The 25,057-nt window shown below is 42.7% G+C and overlaps 1 protein-coding gene across 1 annotated transcript; it reads right to left on the bottom strand.

Moving 5' to 3' along the window:
• Positions 1-288: 288 nt before the first annotated feature.
• Positions 289-24,748, bottom strand: LOC137267770 (multiple epidermal growth factor-like domains protein 10). The gene is made up of 27 exons (XM_067802216.1): positions 24,721-24,748; positions 22,747-22,843; positions 21,903-21,965; positions 19,639-19,919; positions 16,288-16,452; positions 15,133-15,223; positions 14,337-14,488; positions 13,944-14,029; positions 13,683-13,765; positions 13,327-13,425; positions 12,719-12,820; positions 12,347-12,481; positions 11,208-11,396; positions 10,892-11,077; positions 10,422-10,607; positions 9,364-9,549; positions 8,703-8,888; positions 8,157-8,342; positions 7,446-7,631; positions 6,161-6,346; positions 5,602-5,787; positions 5,094-5,279; positions 4,477-4,662; positions 3,668-3,853; positions 2,924-3,109; positions 621-806; positions 289-482 (listed from the first exon to the last, which is right to left on the bottom strand). The coding sequence occupies exons 2-27, from the start codon at positions 22,826-22,828 to the stop codon at positions 289-291; spliced, it is 4,140 nt and encodes a 1,379-aa protein (XP_067658317.1). The 5' UTR covers positions 22,829-22,843; positions 24,721-24,748.
• Positions 24,749-25,057: the final 309 nt, after the last annotated feature.

Genomic DNA, 25,057 nt, shown 5'->3' on the forward strand with positions numbered 1-25,057 from the left:
CTGTTGTTATAGTGGTAGCTCATCGAGATATCATATCGCAGTTAAGTTTTCATACTCAGACACCGAGCTGACAAGTTCTAGTTGTGTCCAGCAATGCCGAGAATTTCGTTTTGGTATGACGCAACCGGGGATGAACCCGTGACCGTACTCCGGGCGGACGCTCTAATCACTACACCACGGAAGCGTAACACGTGAGGCAATTGATAATACACATTGTTTTATTGGCATATGTATAACACAACGTAAGTTAGAACTTCGAAGACTAGAATGATCAGCATAATTGACTTTTCACATACCGCACTTGGGTCCACTCCAACCTTTGCTGCATTGACACGCACAGTTCTCCTGGTTGACCTTTCCGTTGACACACTCGGTCTTACATGGTGGAAGGCTGCACACGGCACCCCGGTATCCTCCGGTACACGAGCACTGACACTTGTCTTCGTCCAATTTTCCTCCATTCTGGCATTTCAGATTACAATCTGAAAGGGGGAGATGAAACGGGTTAACAGATTAGACCAGTTAATGAGTTTAACAATTGTCAGTCAACATCAACAGACAAATGCAGACATAATATTATATACTATGTAAATGCGTAATGTAATGTAGAATACACGCACCACACATTGGGCCAGTCCAGCCTTCGTTACACACACAAGCACAGTTATCCTGGCTGACCTTCCCGTTGGTACATGGCGTTGTGCAAGGAGGCTTGCTGCAGTCTGCTCCCCGATATCCACCAGTACATGCACATTTGCAGGTTGCTTTGTCCAAGATTCCTTTATTCTGGCATTTCAGGCTACAGTCTAGAACATTTAGAATAGCTTATACTTAATATACATGTAAGTTACATTATGCCAGTAGAATGTAATATTTTCCGCTTCTTGCCAGCAATACTAAAGTTAAACTATCTAGACAATCCAAGCGACATTTATTAGTTGCATCTTAAATGCAAAGGATGCTTGAGTGAGTTTAGTTTTACGTCGCTTTTAGCAATAACCCAGCAATATCACTACTAGTAACACCAGATAGACTTCTGTTGGCGATGTTGGAGACTGATTACCCAGTTTTTTGGGCCACTGAAACCTGTTGGGACTCTGGTAACTATTAGCGTTGCCGCTCACATTGTCATATCCTTATTGTTACGAGAGTATTTTCTGTAAATTGTATTATTAATTAAGTGATAATTATTGTTGGGTCACGTTTAGTGTTTTGAATGATAATTATTATTGATCACATTTCGCATCATAAATTTTCAGCAGTTCTATTTTGGCAGCAGACTTTCCGGAAGTGCTTTAGAGTTACCTCCTCTTGAGTTTTGATTATTTGTACGCACTTCCGGGAGACTGCTAGAGGATTCCACGCTGATGCCGATGGTCGTACGTGCTCGAACTTTCACGAATTATTGGCTTCATAAAGACTGTCGTGTTGACATGGAAATACACGGACTACTGGACTATATCTGCCTCTCCGTCAATGATTGATCTACATAACCGCTGCCTGACAGCTCGCTGTGTTACATTCTGCATAACTGTTTCTCACTCTCACACCAAGACTTCGGTGAGCTGACATTATATTGTGACCCATTACTTTAGAACTGACTCAGTACTATTGTACATGAAAGTGCTAATGTGAATCTATATTTTGCTTTGTATCTTGCCCTTGTTTTCGCTGAATACAAATATTTTGAAAATATCAAACGTCTAACTGTTTTATATATTTGCCGGTTCTGAGGGGATTTCTCACACCTTTTGTCACGGCAACATTGTAACCGTAACATGTTATGCAGTACAAGGTGTGGCTAATGCCATCGAGGTGGTATTGGAATAAGAATCCTTTCAAAATACCTGCATTGATGAAGTATGAGGGATATATAGAGGAAACTAAACGACCTTTTAAAACGGGTTAATGATTTGGTATCAGACGAGCGAATGCGAGCTTGATACTAAATCTTTAAAGAGTTTAATGAAAATGGTATTTCACGGAAGCGAGTTTAGTATTCTGTTTATTACTCGTCAACATAAATTGACAGAAACTGCGGTGAAATTGCTTACAGTGTGAGGACTCAGCTTTCAAGTCAAGCAAGGTCTAGTAAAATCGCGACATCAACATTAGCATTGTGACGTCACAACTTTGAACCATTTTGAGGTAATACGTCAAGCGGTATTACACTAGTGTAATATTGAAGTGAAAATATTACACTGTAGCCTCTTCAACGGGCGAGTAATATGGCACTGTACTGACTTTAAAAAGGGCCACTGCAATATTCTCTAAACAGTTTACTCAGTATAGTCCGTATGATACAGGTACTACAGTTTGGCACTAAATACATGTGGACCCCGCTTTTCGTAAATAACTCTTCATCTAGTGAGTCTATCGATCTCAAACTTTGTTTCATGTAAAAATTAAACACGTTTCTAATTAAACGTTTAGAATCATCTGAATAAGCTTTCACGACGACAGCTAGATGAAGCTGAGACGCTTGCTGGTGAAACAGCCAGGGTAATCAACAAGCTTTCACACGTGGAATACTAGTATTAGTCTGCGTGACGTCACGAGAGGTGCCACAGCCAGGTGTGCTAGTTGGACATGTGAAATTGAAGTTTTGGTACCAACTTTTCTCTCAGCAGACGCCCCATCCACTGTACAACGCATGCAGTCTCCGTGTTTGCAGTTATGTCGGGACTGAAGTGAGCGAGCGAGTACAGTTTTACGCCGCACTCACCGATATTCCAGCCAGATGACGGTGGCTTAAGTCTGGACCAGACAATCTAGTGATTACCAGCACGAGCAATCGATCTGCGCAAATGGGAACAGATAACGTGTGAACCAAATCAACGAGCCCGACCACCCTGTCCCGCTAGTTGCCTCTCACAGTAGTCGCCTTTTCTGGCAAGCATGGGTTTGCTGAAGAATTACGTACCACATTTGGGTCCGTTCCAACCTTCGTAGCACTGACAGGCACAGTTCTCCTGGTTCACTTGACCATTGACACATACGGTGGTACATGGAGGCTTGCTACAGTCGGCACCGCGGTGACCACCCGCACATGTGCATTCACATTTCTTGCTGTCCAACGTTCCATTGTTTTTGCATGTCAGCTGGCAGTCTGTAATATTTAAATAGATGTCAGTGCCAGAGAATAAATCTCAGAAACAAGAGCCCATTATGTGCAAAACCGAAAAATATTATATTATCCCCCGACACCAGGTGAAAAGTAAACGTACTGATCTACCTGTAGCATCTGCCTTTCACAGATTTTAAATTAATGTATAAATGCTCGGAACCTCATCAGTGAGCGGGTTGTGCTTTACAGCGCAGTCAGCAATGTTCCAGCTATATGGCAGCGGTCTGTAAATAATCGAGTCGGGACCAGACAATCTAATGACAGCTTGAACATGGCTCTACGCAACTGGGATATGATGACATGTGTCAAACAAGTCAGCGATCCCGACCATCCGATCTAGTTAGTCCCTCTTGTATCAATGCTGTTGGAATACAAAAGTAACAACCTGATGACTGAAAAATGATTTTTGAAGGTAAAAATCATTAAACGTAATATCAGGTCGTAACCCCACAAACACATGCATGGAAGTGATGAAAGGTCGGACGAACCGGTCATATTAAAACAGCACTAGAATTGCTATATAAGCGTCAATTGCCATACCGCATTTAGGACCAGTCCAGCCTTTGTTGCAAACGCAGGCACAATTCTCCTGGTTGACCTTCCCGTTCACACATTCGGTCTTACAAGGATCTTGTTTACAATCTGCACCTCGGTATCCGCCGGCACATGCACATTTACAGGTTTCTTTGTTCAATGTGCCTCCATTGTCACACTGCAGATCACAATCTTGAATAGAAATGTCACAGCCGTCAATCATCCAGACACTGGTGTACTTGTGCATGTTTATGCGAGTGAGTAAGTGTAGCTCTACGTCGCACTCAGCAGTATTCCAGCTACACGGCGGCCTGTAATTCGAGTGTGGACCAGACAATCAAGTGATCAACAGCACGAGCTGCGTAAAGAGGAGTCGATGACGTGTCAACCAAGTCACCGCACCTTACCACCCCGATCCCGTTAGTCGCCACTTTCGACAAGCATAGTCGCCTTTTATTGCAAACATGGGTTGAAGGCCTATTTTACGCCGGACCTTCGAGGGTCTGCGTGTTTATATGACGTTTGCGGTAATGCGAATCAGATCAGAACAGTACGTATGATGGAATGAGTGAAGATAGTGACTAGTGTCTGGAAGTAATGATATGATCCATCTTCGGCCAATGATGAAGTTGTCACCAATCAACTATGCAGCTTTTAACAGAATCATGGGAAATGTGCTTCCAGAGAAACGGATAAATGATTCCATTGAAGGATGGCATGACTACAAATGCCACGGCTTCAGGTAAGCACCTCTGTATAAAATCTCTTCAGTACATCGACGTCCTGATTAACTCTTACAAAGTGCATAAGCTCACCACACTTGGGACCATTCCATCCTTTCGTGCACTCGCAGGCACAGTTCTCCTGGTTGACCTTCCCGTTGACGCACTCGGTTTTGCACGGAGGCTTGCTACAGTCTGAACCACGGTAGCCACCAGAACACGCGCATCGACAATTCACCTTGTCTAAGGTTCCTCCGTTGGCACAGTTAAGGTTGCAATCTTGAAACGAAGATTAAAGTGGTTGTTAAACTTTTACAAAAAGGAATGGTCAGTTTCTAAGTAAATCGTGCGTTTGTACCCGTGATCCAATTACAGGAGTGGCGCGGACATGATTAAAGTCAAACTCATTTTTGTGAGAAACGCCATTTTTATATTCCTACATTGATAGTGAATTTGGTTTACATTTTTAGCAATGTTCAAGGAATATCACATCGAGGGACTACAGAAATGCTCTTCACACATGCCCATGTGGAGAATCGAACCGGATCTTGAACGTGATGACCTAACGCTTTAACCACGTGGCTTTCCCACTGGTCCTATACTGATAAAAGAACGATACGTAAAAAATCTTTCCTCTATTCAAAATTACTACACTTGATATTTTCTAATAGCTTGACATTACGAGTGAGAACTAAACAATGGCTGCCTACCACATTTGGGACCACTCCACCCGGCTGTACACTCGCAGGCACACGTGGTTTGGTTGACCTTGCCATTGACACACTGCGTGGTACATGGAGGCTTGCTACAGTTTGGACCCCGGTGACCACCAACGCACGTGCATTCACACTTGTCGACATTTAAGGTGCCGTTATTGCTGCACTTTCTGCCGCAATCTATAACAAATTAGTCAAAGTCTATGTACAATTATGCTTTTGTGCATCGGTTCAGTTTTTGTGTCAGGAGACACAGTGATCATTTGCAAAGATGTTTGCAACTAGTGTACACATACGGAAAGTGACCCTTGTACAATTTACATTATGGTGAACGGGTTTTGTTTGTGCCGCCTTTTACCAACATTAAGTAATATCGCTGTGGGGGACACCAGAAATTGTCTTCACACGTTGTACCCTAGATCGCTCTAACCACTTGGCTACCTCACCGACCCATGTCCATTAAATATATTTGTAAAACGACATGGAGGATCAGACAACTTACCACACTTTGTACCCCTCCAGCCTTCTGTACACTCGCAGGCGCAGTCCTTCTGGTTGACGTTTCCGTTAATACAGGCAGTCTTGCATGGAGGAAGACTACAGTCGGTTCCTCGATACCCACCGGTACACGTGCACTTACATTTCTCCTTGTCTAAAGTACCCCCATTGGCGCATTTACGATTACAATCTGAATAAGAAATATTGCAACGATTTAAGTAAAAATAGAATTGCTTTGTTTAGGTTTACAAACATTGGAAAATAAGGTGCATCAACCAAGATGAATTCTTGAGAATGCTAAATCGACAGTATATGTATTCATGTTCTAAACGAAGACAAAAGCCAGCATGAACAGGTTGCAGACGTGCAGTATTTCAAACACTACGTGCATACATTGCGACATTTGACCTCTTTGAAAAGCACTGCACCACTGGTTTGAACATGACGTTAGAGCGCTAAAAACAGGCGCTATGAATGTCACAACCAGTTGGTCGACAGCATCGTAGACTCATTTAGATGGTACACATGTAGATAAAAATGGTGAAGAGGAACTAAGAGCTTACCACATTTGGAGCCAGACCATCCTTTTGCACATTCACAGGCACAATTCTTCTGGTTGACCTTCCCGTTGACACAGACCGTTTTACAAGGTGGTAGTGTACAATCTGCCCCTCGGTAACCACCTGCACATGTACACGAACACTTCTCTTTGTCCAAGGCTCCTCCATTCGAGCATGTACGACTGCAGTCTGAAACAAAGGGAATCACTCTCCTTGCGTAACATTTAAAGGTACACTCACGATCCAGGACCAAGTTACAACTCCAGTTTTAGTTAAATCAAAGACAAGCCCAATACAGAAATGTTAAGTTGGATTCGAACAGACGACTGCCGGTATCTGTCGAGCATGAGGGCTGTACCCTCAGTACCCATACTAAAGAAAAGGACTTCACACAACAGTATAGAGAACAGTAGAACATCTTCCATTGGTTGGGGACATTTTTAAAAAGTGAAATAGCAATGTGTTAAGTATTCGATGCCAAATACCCACAAAGTTCATTATCATTAACAGATTTGGGTATATATACTCATGGGAACAAAAAAAAGGAACATATGTAAGTATAAGTATTCCTTTCCCAAGTTTTCACAAGTACTATTGTGAAATAGTGGAAAATATTCTGGAACATAAACGAACACTTGAACTTTCATGAGTTCCATTATTATATTCTATGAGTTTATATGCTCCAGTTAAAACCAGCACAGAAACGTTACTATTCACTCAATACAAAATGAATACTTCATTCGCTTGTGGCAATTTTTGCTTCACACAAAGTTTGTAATCTCAACCTAAAGTCACTTTATTTTGTCACTAGGAAACTGTCCGTTTTCATATGCAGTTGAGACTGCAATCTGACAGTTAATTTCATTAACATAAGTGCGCCGTAAAAGAATGTGCACAGATTTTGTGCCACATCGCCGAGGAGACCAGAAATGCGCTTCGCATATTGTGGCCATGTGGGGAATCGGACCCGGGTCTTCATCAAACGCAATAACTACTTGGCTACTCATCTGCCATAGCTTGACCCGGCCGGGCGATCATACAAGTCCATTGTTTGGGTAATTTTGTAGAACACTGGAATATAGCGCAATATTTCATAAAATCAGCTATGGCTACTGTTCTCAATATACAGTGACATACATAGCTCAGTCTTATGGAATCCATCCAGTCTATTGCTTAGTCGATACTTAAAAATCGCTGTTCCTGGCAGTTTTCGGGATTGAATTTGCGACATGACAGCTAAATCTGGTTAATATTGTGTTGATGAATAGCGAGACTGATTGCAACTCACCGCATTTGGATCCCACCCAGCCTTCTGAACACTTGCAAGCACAGTTCTTCTGGCTGACTTTTCCGTTGACACAGACCGTCTTGCACGGAGGCAGACTACAGTCAGCACCACGGTAGCCACCAACACACGTGCACGTACAGGTGGACGACTGCAAGGAACCTCCATTAAGGCACTTGAGTTTACAGTCTGAAAGCATGTAGAAACATTGTCCGTTGATATTCATATGTATGTGTCAAATTGCTTGTACTAAGATGTGTAAAGAGTAGAGTTTTGCAGTTTAAGCACAAATTACGAACTTCAATGTCTATTAATGACGCTGGGTTAAGGGATGAGTCGTTTTGTCAACGTAATCGCTGTATGGGACACATCTTTTATGCACGTGAACATGCGGTTAAAAACATAATGTATACACTCCGATTATTATGACTAGACACAGATTTGTAATCTTGACAATGACATGTACACTTCATATCACAGCTGATAAATGAAAAATATATCATCTAACCGGAATTTCCATTTTGTGTTTTTAAAACGATTATTTAATCTAAACCATATGTTTCGGTACCCACAGGCGGCGAACCGTATACTCGAGAACCATGAGCTCGTCAGATGTGATTTACGAAAGAAATTGTTTAACATTTGAACTTACATGATTTTGGGAACGTCTGTTTACAACAAAAGTGATGACAACAATGAGAACGAATGACGTACCACACTTGAATCCGCTCCAGCCTTTGCTGCATTGACACGCACAGTTTTCCTGGTTGACCTTCCCGTTGACACACTCGGTTTTACATGGTGGAAGGCTGCACACGGCACCCCGGTATCCTCCGGTACACGAGCACTGACACTTGTCTTCATCTAGTTTTCCTCCATTCTGGCATTTTAGATTGCAATCTAAAAAACAAGCGAGATTCAGTTGCTGCTTTCTTGTAGTAATGTCTAGAAAGTTCAAGTCGACGATTTTTCTTTTTGTTAGTTGTTACTACTTCATGTGAACGGGCTAAAAGATGGTAGGAGTGTTATTTGACAGTATTACAATTAGAAAGTCTACAGATTTATTATGAGATGAAGATATTGTCTTGGAAAATCAGAGGTATGCAACGTGGTTACACAACCTTGAATGTCTTTAACTGACCAATCACAATCCAGTATTTACTTACGTTATGGTAGAATTGTTAATATCAAGGTACCAGACTGGTATTATCAACCCTCAAACTATCCACCCGATGACGGCAGAGGTGATACTGGACTCACCGCACTTGGGGCCTCTCCAGTCATCCGTACATTCACAGGCACAGTTCTCCTGGTTGACCTTCCCGTTGACACACTCAGTTTTACATGGAGGCTTAGTACAGTCGGCACCACGGTATCCTCCTGCACATGCACACTGACACGTGCCCTTGTCCAGAGTTCCTCCATTTGAACATGTGAGGCTGCAATCTGGAATAGATTCAAACAAGTAGAAGGTACAGTTTCAAAAAGGTTACCACAGGTAACGAGTCTGAAATGAAGTGTTGTCCAAAGCTCTCCAATTTTAACACTTAAGACTGCAGTCTGAATGATAAAACGCATGTAGATTCATACAATTATATTATCCATGCCCAATCTGCTATCCGCAATACAACGGCCAGCCGGCAAACTGATTACTATCCATCTACAAACGTCCTACTGTAGAGATTTAGAGGTAAAGAGACGTACCGCAAGCGTCAAATACTGTCTCAACGCACCATGTTGTATTATCGCAGGGACGAAGAAAAAAAAAACCCAAACAGGGGAAAAAACCCAAACAGGGGAAAAAACCCAAACAAACAAAAACAAATGTACCCAGATGATTCCGTTTCCACTAAAGTCAGTTCACGTGGTTTACTGATCCATTTTCAGTTCTATACAAGGCAATACTGGTATGGGTACTCACTGCACTTAGGACCACTCCAGCCTTTGGTACACACACAGGCGCAGTTCTCCTGGTTGACCTTCCCGTTGACACAGACGGTGGTACATGGAGGCTTGCTGCAGTCGGAGCCTTTGTAACCGTTGACGCAGGTGCACAGACATTTATCTGCATCCAGCTTTCCTCCATTCTTGCATTTAAGACTGCAATCTGAAAGTCAAATTCATCAACAGTGGTGCGCCTTAAAATAATGGGTCAGCCAAGTGCTACAACCATTTGAGAAGGATTCACAAAGCATTTGCTAGAACTCTAGATAAACGGTCTGGACCAGATAATCCAATGACTGACATTGTATCGTAATTACGCAGATAGACGCTCACAAAGACATGCATTATACTCTTCAAAAAAGTAAAGGAACCTGAACTGAAGTCTGGTAGATAAAAAAAAAACTATCGAGAAACGTTGCAATGACATTCACCTAGGGCAGCATTTCACTATCAACACACGCAAACAATGCCTGGTAAGCACGTGCATAAATCACTGTTGACCATCTTTTCTTATAACGTTCTCGCATCTGTGCATGGTCTTTGAGTGAAATCCATGTGGTGAATAATGCATTCTCAAAACATCCATCATTGTATCAACATTGATTCAATCCCATATAACTTCCAATTTCGACAATCGTACATGGAAAGTACAATTCCCCTACTTGTTTTGAAGGGTATGTTAGTAAGTCTTGAGCCGTCTTACCGTAAGCTTCTGATAAATCATATTTTAACCCTGGGGCCCGACCCACAAAGTGTTACAAGCACAACGACATAATAGACTTTGAACCTATGACAGTTCCTGGCGCTACGGATGCTATTTGGATCTGAACCAAGAGTTTTAATTCTTCCCTCGCTAGGTTAAACTGAACCTGATTCCTGTTAAAGTAGTACGTGTAAATTTTAATGTCACTAAAAGTCTGAAGTCACGATGATGGCCTCGAGTGTATTGTCTCATCGCGCCATTGATTTAATCCAGTTTCCTTGACATGACGAGGCTCTGACTTAGGACAGTATGGAAATTCCAGGCATACTCACCACAAGAGGAACCGCTCCAGCCTTCAGTACACTCGCATGCACAGTTTCCCTGGTTCACCTTGCCATTGATACACTTAGTCTGGCATGGGGGTTTACTGCAGTCGAGACCCCTGAAGCCTCCCGCACAGGTGCAGAAACACCGTGCTCCGTTCACCGTACCCCCGTTGGCGCACTGTAGACTGCAGTCTGTAACAGGTTTTGTGTTTTAAACAGTACACTTCTTTGAGGAGCGTTGTCTCCACAGTTGTTACTGTCTGGAGTGGGAAGAACCGAAAGTGACTTCGGACATGTCCCTATTTCCGGCTCATATTTCTCATATGTCGCATTTCAGAAACACTAAACATATCAACAGTTTTACACTTCTTGAGTATTACACAACCTGATAACTTAGGTGAAATGTGTCATCCATGTGACAGGTCATAACATACATTTAGTACAAAGCTATTTGCCTTTCATAAAATATATCTTACCACAGGTAGGGCCGCTCCAGCCTTTCTGACACTCGCAAGCACACGTCTCCTGGTTGATCTTCCCACTTACGCAGTCAGTCTTGCATGGGGGCTTGCTACAATCCTTACCTCGGTAGCCACCGGCGCACTTACATCGACATGTTGCCACGTCCAAGGTACCTCCATTCTTACAAGTAAGATCACAGTCTGAAGTAACGAAAATGAACATCATTATTTAGTAACCTGGACCATCGCATTCCCCCGTGATAGCCCGTGACCTCCTACCCTCTCCCAGCCTCCCCACCCCGAGTTATTGGACTATCGCACTAATACTTACCACACTTGGGGCCATGCCAGTTTGGCAGACATTTGCAAGCACAGGTTGCTTTGTCCAATGTTCCATTTACGCAGTCGTCCGGATTACAGGGTGCTTTGCTGCAGTCATCTCCCCTGTAGCCAGCCACACAACGACACGTACAACTCGGCTTGTCCAAGATTCCCCCATTTGCACACTTTAGGTTGCAATCTGGAAGCAAAATATCGAGGACATAGGGAGTGTTGGTCCTACCACCATTTCAAGACACCCACCGAAGGAACCACCTTTCCAGCCTACCAACTGAAGGGACCACCCACCAAAGTGACCACCATTCCAGTCTTACCACCGAAGGATCCACCATCCCACCCACGAAAGGGACCACTATTCCATCTTGCTCACTGAAGGGACCAATACCTCTTTGTACTGATCATATAGATTCACACCAGTCTAAGTAAACTTCAGTACTTCAGTACTTTTCGTTACACTCCACTACTGAGTCTAACAAAGCCTTACGGGAGGTCGCGTCAGGTAACCTTTGAGAACACAGATGACCAAATCGCGAAAGTGCACATTCGCACATCCCTTTTGAACATTTCATCTCGAAAAGGTTCCTACCCGAACGATTCCGAATGCAATTTAGCGTACGATCGCTTCCGGGTGATGCACACGGTGTACGTACAACCATAACAACGGCGAGTAAACAGTCGTTGAAAATAGTGTTTTTGACAATATTCAAGGAGGTTATCTTGCGGAAATATTAGCTATTGGTAACCATGTTAACAAAACCCCCCAAAGCGTATATACTGCAGGTCAAATAACTGTTATATGCTGATTTTTGTTTGTGGAGAGATCTGTGTCGGTGAACTGAAATTTTTGAAAGTCCCTCCGATCCCTAAATAGTAGCCGTTGTCTGATTGGTTAAATCTATTTAACCGTCTTCGCATTTGATTCGACTGTCACTGGTTGCTCAAAGGTTAGCTGACGCGACCATCTAGGTTTTGTTAGACTCAGTGGTGGAGTGTAACGAAATACAATGAGACTAAGTGTACTTAGATTGTGATTCACACGGACCTTCTGTAACCATTAGCACTCATGACCAGAATATTCATCACAAATCGATATTCCAGTTGTAACTTCCACGCTGCCAGAAACATACTTACCGCATTTTTCTCCATACCATCCTGGTTTACACTTGCACTCGCATTTCTTCGAATCCAGAACACTGTTCTTTGGACATTTCCTGGTGCAGGCCGGCGTTGTTGTAGTTGAAGTAGTTGTTGGAGTAGTGGTTTGTTCTTCGAAAGACGTAGATGGAAAATAACCGGTTAGAATGTGATTTGGGCATTATGAAAACATACGTACAAAGAGCTCTGTCACAAAAGGAATATTCCCTACCATCTGACCAGTAGTGACGTAATGCAGAAATTCTGCAGCGGCTAAATTGACGCGCAGCTAAAACACCGTTGCAGCTTAAACTCCACTTCAAAGACATACCTCTCAGTAGTGGTGACATACATTTTGTTATAACTTACCTGTTGGTTTCGGACACATGCCACATGCTATCGGACACGAGAGCGGGAAGAACTGGCAGTTTGGATTCGAACACCGCGCCGGCTCCGTCAAAGGACACTCAACTGTTTGAAATTTGGTATGAAAGGTGAAGTTGAGTTTGAAAGTCGTGCTGATTATTTTACTGAACTATAGAGTTCTATATGGACAGACGTCGCTTTCGACAAATATGGGATTAAGTGAGATCTGTAGTATTTTTCTTATGAGAGAACATACCGATCCAAATCGTCGGATTTATCTTGGGTATACCAAGACCTCAGTGGTTAATGTATAAGACGTTACTATCTGCTCGAACAACGGAGGCGTGTTCATGGCAGTTTAGTATTATTGATCTGGATGCATTGATGAGCGAGTTTGGTTTTATACCAGCTTTATCACGGTGGGTGACACCAGAAATGGGCTTCATATAATGTGGGGAATCGAACCTTCTGTTTGACGAATGAACCCCTAACGACAGGGCTACCCCACCGTTCCGATCCTCCCATGAAAGTCTTTGAACTTATTTTCCTAAAACCCTGCACAGCATGATTGCATATTATTCCGGTGCCTAAAAAATATAACATTTACTCACGTTTTTGGCAACTACTTCCAGAAGTCCTTTTCGGGCAGCTACAGGTACAGGTGCTCGGCTGAAGAGTTCCTCGCCACTGGCAGATACGTCCTCCGCAATCTGATACAAGTAGTTTATTCTAACATCTTTGCCATGGTGTCACGAAAACAAATGTATAGATTGTAGCGACATGTCTGATGCTTACTAAAACAACTCGCAAGATCTTTACATGATTATTGCATCAATTTAGTAAAAAAAATAAAATTAAAAATAAAAACTCATAAAACATACTATGCAGAAACCAGACGAATAAAATGTGTTTTAGCAAGGAAACCCGTATGTTATCCATGAAGGACTTCCTAAGCCCAGGTACTCACCACAGAGTCCTGCCTTCTTGAAGTTGCTGCCGCAGGTTTGACACTTGGCCCCGGTACAATAGGGTGTGTGGAAGTTCGTTTGTCTGGAACAGCCAAGCACATACTAATGATGAATGCAGCGGACTCCAGATAGGCCAATATAGACAGCAAATGTGTCGTGAGCTACTAATGTAGAAGAACTGGACTATTAAGCTACGTGGTCCATTTCAGCTAAACGTTTATTGTTTTTTGTTCTACCGTTACAACGAAACGATGTCTCACCCTGAAGCATAGTTGCACACATAGTACCGATGTTCGTCGCAGGCGGCCTGGCCACAACCGATACGGACTGTCTTCCCATACACCACCTGTAACACCCATCAAACGTTACCATGGTCGCCAAGCTACCATGACACAAGTGAGTGAGTTTAGTTTTACGTCGCACTCAGCAATATTCCAGCTATATGGCGGCGGTCGGTAAATAATCGAGTCTGGACCAGACAATCCAGTGATGAACCACATGAGCATCGATCTGCGCAATCGGGAACCGATGACCTATGTCAACCAAGTCCGCGAGCCTGACCACCCGATCCCGTTAGTCGCCTCTTACAAGCATAGCCACCTTTTATGGCAAACCCGGGACCTGAACGGGTGCCGGAGATGACGAACACGTACCTGTGTGTAGTGGCCCACCACTCTGCCGTTGATGGAACCATTCCCATACTTGTAGTCCTTGATCTCCTTCACCCAGGCTAGGAAGGCTTTTGTGAAGTTGAACTCGCCGCTCCGACGTGCCAGATTCTGGCCGATGTTATACAGTGGCATTCCTGAAGATTAACAATTCAAGGTCGGTCTTGGATTCATGCGTCTGACAAGTCTCCCAACCCGCCGCTTTTGATTTGTTGAAACAAGACATTAGGGAATAAAATATGTACATAACTGCGACAGGCACGTCTTACGTCATATAAAGCAGGTCAGATAAGGCGGACATAACTCATCTCGAAACATATGGCAGCATTATCTGCATCCAGATACAATATACATAAATGGTTTTGTCCGCAACTAAACATTTAGCTGGGGTTTCCTGTCCCATCTTACCAGTTTCTTTCGTGCAAATATCCTTAAATATGATAACATGTTGGGGATTTAACTTCCTCAGTAAAATACCTCCAGTCTGGAAGTCGAGGTGGCTTAATGGGTTAGACGACCGATTGCTGGCGATTAGGTGCCCGAGTTAAGTGGTATTTAATTCTGCATGTAACTCGACCTAGAATCTACTTTCATGAGACAGCGTAGTCCCAAATATAGCATGTGTTAAATACCTTTGAAAGAAAATGTTCTAAGTGGGATGGCATGGTAGCGCACGCTGTCAGGAAACTCCAGTCAGTAAAGGGATTGTCAACGTTGTATTCTTATCAAGATGTCACCATGTACATATATACGTGATGCATGTTTAGTAGGGACTTCTTACCGATTGCCTTTCTCTCCGAGCCTTTGTCATGTCCCAGGATACACCTCCTTGCCCACTTTCCCGCTATGGCCGCCAACTCATCATCCCAGATCTGAAACCAGTCGTGTTGGCTTATGAAGGTTACCATGCACCTGAAGAGTTGGGGCCCGTTTCACATCGGTATGTAAATCCATGTGAAAGTACAGAAGTTAGACCGAGGGTGAATATAGGTTTACGACGCATTCGACAATATTCCAGCTTTATGGTTGCTGTCTGTTAATAATCAAGTCTGCACCAGACAATCACATCAACATCGATCTGCGCAATTCGGAACCGATGGCATGTGTCACAGCGAGCCTGACCACCTGATCCTGTTGCTCGCCTGTTAGACCTAGTACTGAAATAGCTACTCAAAGCAGGGACCATGATGCTAGTAGGATACTATTGATGTCAAACTTTATTATTTGTCTCTACAGGTCAGGAATACCACTTTTAACCTTTGTCATTTAAACCTGCCAGAGCCGTTGGTGAACTAAACGCGACTGCAACACAGAATGACTGATAAATCTGGCAGGATATTCTGAGCGATGAGTAAATCTGGCCCACGATCACGGGATTGTGACGTGCCAAACGGAGGTAAGTCTGAACAAAGAAATACAGGTCTAGACGGCAGTGCCACCCGTGACAGTTCTTTAACTGTTATAAACCATAAAGCTTTCCGCTTACAGTTATTATTTCTAGATGCTTTTATCCTGATAAAGAGGGTATGCAGCCGAGTCTTGAGCGATTCATACACTTGTTCCAAGCAGTTACTGCATTGTACAGACCAAAATGCCAGTTTTCAGGTTCGAGTCTAGATATAACGAGTACTAGAATGAGTACTGTTTTGCGCCGCTTTTAGCGATAATAATCACGGCGGGGGACACCAGAAATTGTTTTCGCACATTGCACCCATGCGGAGAATCCAACCCGGAAGTTGGCGTGACAAACGAACGCTTGAACCTCTAGGCAACGCTCCCGCCCCCGTAACTGGATATAAAGAACTAATTATGCCGATCACGAACGGGTCGTTTACATGAATATTTGATGTTTCCTTAGTGAACACTGACCATACAATCCATAATACACATATGTCCTCAAGTCTAACCGTTTTGCATACTTAATACTTCCACTCACCACTTTCTGCATCGCTGGGGCCGGCGGGTCCACCTTACTGCGCCATTTGTTGTGGAGATCTACAATCCTCTGCTTCCACTCCTCAGTTAGAGGGGCGTCCACACCGACGTCTTTTCCACACATGGTATGGGTGCTAGAGAACTTCTTGTAGCGAGGGTCGCAAGGCTGTAGGAAAATTAAATAACTGATTTGTCATTTGGCAAACACTGGGATCAACCCTCCATTGAAGCTTTGATTATCAACTTACTGGCAAAGAAGGTTAAGTTAGACCAGCTCACAGAACGCGTAGGCGGTACACGGTAATGAGCAACTCATCTGGTTCGTATCAGGTAGAGCAGATGTAGGCCACTGCACGTGCAGTGCATGGCGATGAAATTTATTTCTCGTGTAACAGCACACGCCACGCATGTGGCAAGACAAGACAAAGATATTTATTGTACTTAAGGCCTCCGGCCCATATACAAGTAATACAAGTACATTGTTAGCACATGTTACAGACATTTCACGGAAGAACTTACAGTGCAGATAAAATATTGCTTCTAAGGTTAACAGCATGTTTCACATAGAGGGCAAGATTACGTATTACATTTTCATTTTTGGAGGACAGAATGGAAGTAAATGCAGTTGATGGATATTTCAACAGGTAGTTATTTGGGATATATTTTTTTCTTAAATCAGTGTAATGTGGACACACAAAAGCGAAGTGGATTTCGTCTTCTATGGCCGAGTTACATAATGGACATAACCTTAAATGTCTCTCTATTGAAAGTCGTCTGCCCTTATTGACTGATAAGTCTAATAGGCCCAATCGAAAATTAACAAATATACGTCTGATATTTCTAGATCTCAATACAGACAGATATAATTCTGGTTGGATTAAGCTCTTAAAAGATCTATACAACTGATATCTCGAACTGTTGTCTAGACAGAAATGCCATTCTTGATAATACATATTTACAGATTGATCTCGAAATTGTTTAAGAAATAGACTGATATTACCAACTGTTTGATTTAGCCAAACAAATCCAAAGCCATGAGAAAACAAGAGATTTCTAATATAGGAAGCCCATGTTGTCTTACCCCTAGCGTCTAAAAATACAAGCATATTATAAGCTAGTTTTGGGATTCTTTGTTCATGCATTCCAAGAATCTTTAACCAATATTTTAGACATCTGATTTGAGAATTTATATAGATCGGATATCTACCGCATTCTCCATAAACCATACAAGATGGTGTTGCTTGCGCTACATTTAAAAATCTTTTGCATGCTAAAAGGTGCAGTTTCTCCAGGCATTCATAACGTTGAAATCCCCAAATTTCAGAACCATAGAGCATAATCGGTTGAATTTGTGCATCAAACAATTTAAAATATATTTTCGGGGTTAAAATTCCAATATTTTGGGAGACTGACATAACGTTAATCAGAGCCTTCTTAGCACGTGATTTCAAATCTATAACACTCTTTTTAAAGTTCATGGTATGAGAAAACACTAGTCCGAGATAGGTATAGTGGTTAACAACAGATAGAGGTTTGCCATTCAAAAACCATTTTTCTTTAGAGGCCACAGGGCCCCCTCTTCTAAAGATAACTATGTTTGTTTTTTCAAAATTTACAGATAATTTCCATTCATTTGTATAACATTCCAAAATATTCAGTTGGTTTTGTAGACCAACAATAGTATCTGACACTAAAATTACATCATCGGCAAAAAGGAGGATAAAAATTTCAATAATATCTGGAACCATTTGCACACCATGTTTGCCTGAATTAGAAATATCATAATACAGTTCGCTTATAAAGAAGGAGAACAATATTGGACTTAAAATACACCCTTGCCGAACTCCCATGGGGCAGTCAAAAAAATCGGTGACATCATCACCACAACGAACACATGATTTTATATTCAAGTACATAGATTTTAAAATAGTGTACATTTTCCCCTGTAAACCAGATTTTCGTAAGCAGTACCATAATTTAGAACGATCCACAGAGTCAAAGGCTTTCTTAAAGTCAACAAATGCTACATAGAGTTTGTTTTTATTACGCGACAGACATTTTTGTATTATCGCATATAATGTAAAGATATGATCAATGGCTGAATATTGTTTTCTAAAAGCCGCCTGGCATTCAGGAATTAAGTTTCTCATATTTGACCAGTTTGAAATTCTTTTTTTAAAACAGTTGTAAATATTTTCCCAATAACAGTCATTAAAGATATGCCTCTGTAATTATCTGGATTGTCTTGAGTCCCTTTTTTATGTATAGGTATAATGACTGAACGAGACCAACTTTCGGGAAACGAACCACTTTCGAATACAGTATTAAAACACTTATGGATGAAGGGCATTAACACGGCTTGAGAACATTTAACCATTTCGATTATAATGTTATCGGGACCAGCTGCTTTTCCGCTCTTTAAGCTACTTATAGCATTCTTAATCTCATCAAATGAAATGTGCGTTTCCAAAATCATTTGATCAACAGTGTCAAATTCATTCGAAGGGAAGTTATCATCATCGAATGTGTAACCATCACTTGGAAAAACGGCATCATTAGAAAAAACCCTCATGAAATGCGTCATCCATGCACTTTTTGAAATATTACTTTTTGGATTTGATCTCTTTCTAAATGAACGAATTTGTTTCCAGAACATAGTAGTATTGTTGATAGAATCATTCAATCTGTTCAGTCTTTTATTACACAGGTTAGATTTGAATTTTCTGCATGAAGCTTTGTACATGTTCCTCATTTTACAAAAATAATATCTGTTGCTCTCCACGCATGTGGCTGGTGTAGTAAGCTCTACATTTGGTCGCGGACAACCTTGGGTCCCTTCACTCACATTGGCAGGCGCCAGTGGACGGCAGTCAGACATACTGAATTGTCACCAATTGTCAGGTCGGTGATCAGCTTATCCTTGTTTGCCATGAATGCAATACATTTCATTTATCAAACGACCGCTATTGCAGCAGAATAAACAGGCAACTCTCGAGGATGATCCCCGATCCTGTCAGTGGCATCTTACAAGAATTGCTGAAGATCAATTCTAACCCTGACCTTCACGGGTCCTGTATTGAGGGAAGCCCAAATGTCTTCATGAACAGGCAGGGCAACTGATCATGTTTGGTTGACGTCCAAGATCAAAAGTTTCCCAGCTTATATGTCAAAGGTTCCCTCAACTTCTAGCTAGAATGCCTGAGCTATGTCCCAGTTAGACTAATGATTTTCAGAATCCTACATCATGGTTTTCACAATCATACAAATCATATCCCATACATCAGACTGTTAACCCGGTTGGCCAAAGTTGAAAACTTGGAACCGACACGAAAAAATAAACTGATCGACGAACCGGTTTGGGTTTTGTAGTCGGCGGTGTAGTTGCAGACGGTGACGTTTCCTCTTCCTCGTTTGGAGTTGTTGGGGGATTAGTTGACTCATCAGGCGTCGTTTCCCGGGTGTCTTGGGGCGTTGTTTCTTGTGTTTTCTGGTTGGGTGTTGTTTCCTCGGTGTTGGGGGTTGTTTCCTCTTTGTTGGGCGTTGTTTCCTCCGTCTCAGGATTGGGTGTTGTCGTACCGCCCCCGTCGTCATACATTCCGCGATCATCAACATCTCTTTTGTCACGGAGAGGGTCTGATGGAATGATGCAATCGGTTAGTCCAGTTCAACACGAGATTAGTGAAGATAATCAACTGTTCACGTTTTCTAATGTCCATATTGACAGTCTAGGATGCACATATACTAGCCAATATGCCACATCAAAGTGCGTAGGTGAGCGAGTGTTTTATGCCGCACTCAACAATATTTCAGCTATATGGCAGCGGTCTGTAAACGGAATCTTGACCAGACAATCCGGTGATCAAGATCATGAGCATCGATCTGCGCAACTGGGAACAGATGAGGTGTCAATCACGCGAGCGAGCCTGACCACTCGATCACGTTAGTCACCTCTTACAAGCATAGCTGCCATTAATGGCAAGCATGGGTTTGCTGAACACATTCATCCTCGGACCTTCACGGGTCGCCATATCAAAGTGAGTGAGTGAGTGAGTTTAGTTTTACGCCGCACTCAGCAATATTACAGCTATATGGCGGCGGTCTGTATATAATCGAGTCTGGACCAGACAATCCAGTGATCAACAACATGAGCATCGATCTGCGCAATTGGGAACCGATGACATGCGTCAACCAAGTCAGCGAGCCTGACCACCCGATCCCGTTAGTCGCCTCTTACGACAAGCTGAGTCGCCTTTTATGGCAAGCATGGGTTGCTGAAGGCCTATTCTACCCCGGGACCTTCACGGGTCCGCCATATCAAAGAGTACCATGATAAATACATATGCACTTCATGGAAACCCATCGTCAATAGCTACCACAGAACAATGCATCACGCTCAATATTCCAAAACTGATTAAATATCGTTCATCTAACAATATAATAGTTATACTATTTAATGACATGTTCTCCTTTCGCTATACTCAGTGTCACTGTATACATATCATGCTTAAACGGTTGGAAACGATTCAAATGTTGGCAAAAGATTTCTTTAAATGCACAAGGTACATCAACCATGTCATAAAATCCAATGTTTCTGCCATATAGAAGGAATAAAACTGAAAAAAATTGTATTACAGCTGTAATCTGTTTATCAGGGTGGTTAGGGAAACGAGCTGCTCATACGGAAGGTATTTTGCAAATTCATTAACTTTGGAACCTGATGAGTCTGGACATTGTCAATCCGGACACTTTCCAAAGTGTTACTTAAACAGTAAAAAATGCAGAGTGAGTGAGATTTACGACGCACTCAGCAATAATCGAGTCTGGACCAGACAATCCAGTGATCAACAGCATGAGCATCGATTTGTGCAAATGGGAACCGATGACATGTGTCAGCCGTGTCAGCCAAGTCAGCAAGCCCGACAACCCGACCCCATTAGTCGCCTCTTACGACAAGCATAGTTGCCTTTTATGGCAAGCATGGGTTGCTGAAGGCGTGTTCTACCCCGGTACCTTCACAGGTCGGCAACACTAACATACATGTAAGAAACAGAACTGGGGTCTAAATAGCTCAGTTTCGCGTGGCAAGTAAGTGACATGATGCAAGTATACTGAAGAGCAGGAGATAAGCAAATTTCGAAAGAAACATATCATGAAAGTAAGAGCTCATGGCAATGTCTTCTATTAAAAAACTTGACAAATAAAAAAGCTGCGGTTCTTTTGCTGTTCAGTATATATTAATCATCACATACACTAGTAGCACAGACCTTGATACAACAGTGTTTCGGATATACAAGGGCAGCGTTTAAGTCGTGCCTTGAACAGGCCAACTGATGGCTGATGAAATCAGCGATGTACTATAACAGGATACAATCACGACATTACGTCCGCCTTGGCCAAGGTCGATCTTAGCACTGTCGGGCCTTAGCACTGTCCGGCCTTAGCACTGTCGGGCCTTTGCGCTAAGGGGCCGTAACTCTAATTATCACTGTTACAGTCGTGGCGCTACGATCCCTTGAGCAACCGGATCTCCTCTGGCTATTCTTGCACGCATTAACTGCTGCAACAGTGAACCGGTCTATAAAGAATTTATACGATTAAATCAAGTTGTATCCTTACTTAAACAGCGACAAGACAGTCGCAATAGAATGTTGGGTGGCTTGCAGGACAGCGTGCAGTTCCCTGCAAATAGAATACAGCTTTGAGTGAGCGAGTGACTAGCACAGAGAACTGTGAAGACTCGAATGTAAGACAGCAAGCCTGAGTAGATATTAAGGACATGTTTAAGTCACTGAGGAACGAGTTTAGTTTTCCACCGCACTCAGCAATATTACAGCTATATGGAAATAATCGAGTCTGGACCAGACAATCCAGTGATCAACAGCATGACCATCGATCCCGTTAGTCGCGTCTTACGACAAGCATAGTCGCCTTTTATGGCAAACATGGGTTGCTGAAGGTATTCTACACCGGACCTTCACGGGCCAAGTCACTGAGGATTGTGAAATTCAACTAAAACAGGTCAAGATCAAATTCAAGGACAAGGCTGTCAGCACAATAAGTGGAATGGTTCAGCTACTACAATAAAGGATTCATTATTCCTAGCAAAAATAATAGCCCACTGTAGTCGTTTTGTATGAGTGTTTTGCCATTGAGTCTAGTGTGTGGTGTCGAGAGTGGAGTGCGTCGTGCAAGTGATGCGTGCAAGTGGTGCGTTGAAGTTGGGGTGCGTCGAGAGAGAGGGCGTGTGTGTGACTGTGCGCGAGAATGCGAGTGAGTGTGTGTGACTGTGTGCGAGAGTGCGAGTGAGTGTGTGACTGTGCGCCAGAGTGCGAGTGAGTGTGTGACTGTGTGCGAGCGAGTGTGTGACTATGCGCCAGAGTGCGAGTGAGTGTGACTGTGTGCGAGCGAGTGTGTGACTATGCGCCAGAGTGCGAGTGAGTGTGTGTGACTGTGCGCCTACCGAGTTCGTAGTACGGCGTTACAGCCGGCAGCAGGGCAAGAAGCACGCCCAGTGCCACAGCGAAGGACATCGTCCGTGTCATCCTCGCCGGACAAGGCTGGAACAAACCACACAAATAAACGAGATCCGTGGTTCTGAAATATGGAAATAGAAATATTGTCTGCATTTACGTTGATTTAAATCAGTGTTGATAAACTTTACGATATACCTGCTGATAACTTCCACATATTTACATAACATATATGTTATCTATCCAGATGTGCACCATCTGCAGCGGTTCCCCCAACCGATCATATACTGAGTCATATTGACTCTTGTACCAAAATAGAGGTTAAAGTGGTTCACACGAAACAGGGTAGGAGGTCAACAGGATAAAACAGTGAGTGTACTTTTCGGCCGCTTTTAGCAATATTCCATCAATTCAAAACCATCAAAAACCAGAAATGGTCTCCACACATTGTCCCCATGTGGGAAATCGAATCTGGGTCTTCGGCGTGATGAGCGAACGCTTTAACCAGTAGACTACCGCACCGCTCCCTAAACAGAAATACACCGTGTACGAAAGTGGAGGACTGAGTGATTTTAGTTTTACGCCATACTCAGCAATATTCCAGCTATATGGAGACGGTCTGTAAATAATGAGTCTCAACCAGACAATACAGTGATCAACAACAAGCGCATCGATTTGCGCTACTGGGAACCGATGACGAGTCCACCAAGTCAGCACGCCTGACCTCCCGATCCCGCTAGTCGCCTCTTGTGGCAAGCATGGGCTGATGAAGGTCTATTCTACCCATGATCTTCACGGGTCACGAATGTGGATGAAAGTGAAAATGTGTAACTGTAGACACATTTAGAAACATACACGCAAGTGACCATCCTGTAATACGGGTTTTCAGTGTAGTATTGTGAGCGAGCTTAATTTTACGCCGTTTTTAGAAATAGAAAACACTTCCACCCGTATCCCCCTTACAAAAACAGATTTCATGATAATTTTGGTTACATATCACTCATCTGATAAGAGTTTAAACGTGTTTCTTTAATAGGATCTGAACATACTAAAAGGTATTTCCAACATGATAAATATGCCCGTCACAGAAATATTTTTTATAGATAAAATGGAGAGGGTATACCGGAGGAAATCGTGCCGATAAGGATAAACAAAGTTCCTTGGGTACAATCACAAGAATACATTACTTTTCTCCTCTCCGATCCAGAATTATTACAGTCTTTCGGGTTGGAGAACCAATGACAGTGCAGAGGTGTTTGTCACACCCATCCCAGGTGCCCCCCAGAGTCTCATGAACGTTGTAATGGGGGGGCTTAAAGACATCGGGAGACAGAGTTAGTTTAGTTCTACGCCGCACGCAGCAATATTCCAGCTATATGGCGGCGGTCTGTGAATAATCGAGTCTGGACCAGACAATCCAGTGACCACCAACGTGAGCATCAATCTGCGGAATTTGGAACCGATGATATGTGTGAACCAAGTCAGCGAGCCTGACCGCCCGATCCCGTTTGGTCGCCTATTACGACAAGCATAGTCGCCTTTTATGACAAGCATGGGTTGCTGAATGCCTATTCTACCTCGGGACCTTCACTGGTCGAGACATCATTGTAGCCTGGGGAATTGGAGTTTAAGTGCTGAGAGTTCCTCCGTCCGTAACCACCGCTTGAATTGTACTCGATTTATCATGATTATATAAAGGTGATATTTTTGTGGGAAAGTTTAGATTTAGTTTTAGGGTAGGTTTGGTCCTTTTTATTATAAAAATAACAACAAACATACCCAAACGAACAAAACACATGGACCTATATTCTTAGAATGATTTCCCAAAAGAATACGGGGTTACGGGAGGACTGTTTTCCATAGTTTTCCATAGTAATATGTTACATGAAACGCCAGTTTTGTCATTGTTAGGAACTTGTAATCCGTGTTGTGATCATATGTCGGTAAAACACATTGGCACCTACCTCAGCGATCAGTCAAAACTCTAACTGCGAAAAAGAAGCACGTGATTTCCTTTTATACTCACAACAAAATTGAGATTCGCGTGAGCCTAGACAGTTGCGTTTGGGTGAGTGTTTCCTGTTCATATGAACAGCAGAAACGACAATCATCTTACTTCGAAGTTAGTATATCTGTGTTGAGTTCCTCGCGGTTGACATAGTAAAGATAGATGTTATCCAGATTTTATCCGTCTATATACAAGGCTGTGCATATGAAAAATGGAGAGAGCAGACAAGATTTGGACTCAAGTCCTTTTCCGTGTCCTTTTCTCACCACCGCCACATGACTGGAATATTAACA

The sequence above is a fragment of the Haliotis asinina genome, chromosome 16 (assembly GCF_037392515.1).
Source record: "Haliotis asinina isolate JCU_RB_2024 chromosome 16, JCU_Hal_asi_v2, whole genome shotgun sequence".
NCBI lineage: Eukaryota > Metazoa > Mollusca > Gastropoda > Lepetellida > Haliotidae > Haliotis > Haliotis asinina.

Bases quoted from the DNA above. Each gene is read 5' to 3' on its own strand.
- LOC137267770 (XM_067802216.1), bottom strand. From the start codon at position 22,828: ATGACACGGACGATGTCCTTCGCTGTGGCACTGGGCGTGCTTCTTGCC. The intron at 13,426-13,682 runs GTGAGTACCTGG...TACTTGTATCAG, and splicing joins CAAGAAGGCAGGACTCTGTG to ATTGCGGAGGACGTATCTGC. The intron at 5,788-6,160 runs GTAAGCTCTTAG...TTTCTTATTCAG, and splicing joins ATGGTCTGGCTCCAAATGTG to ATTGTAATCGTAAATGCGCC.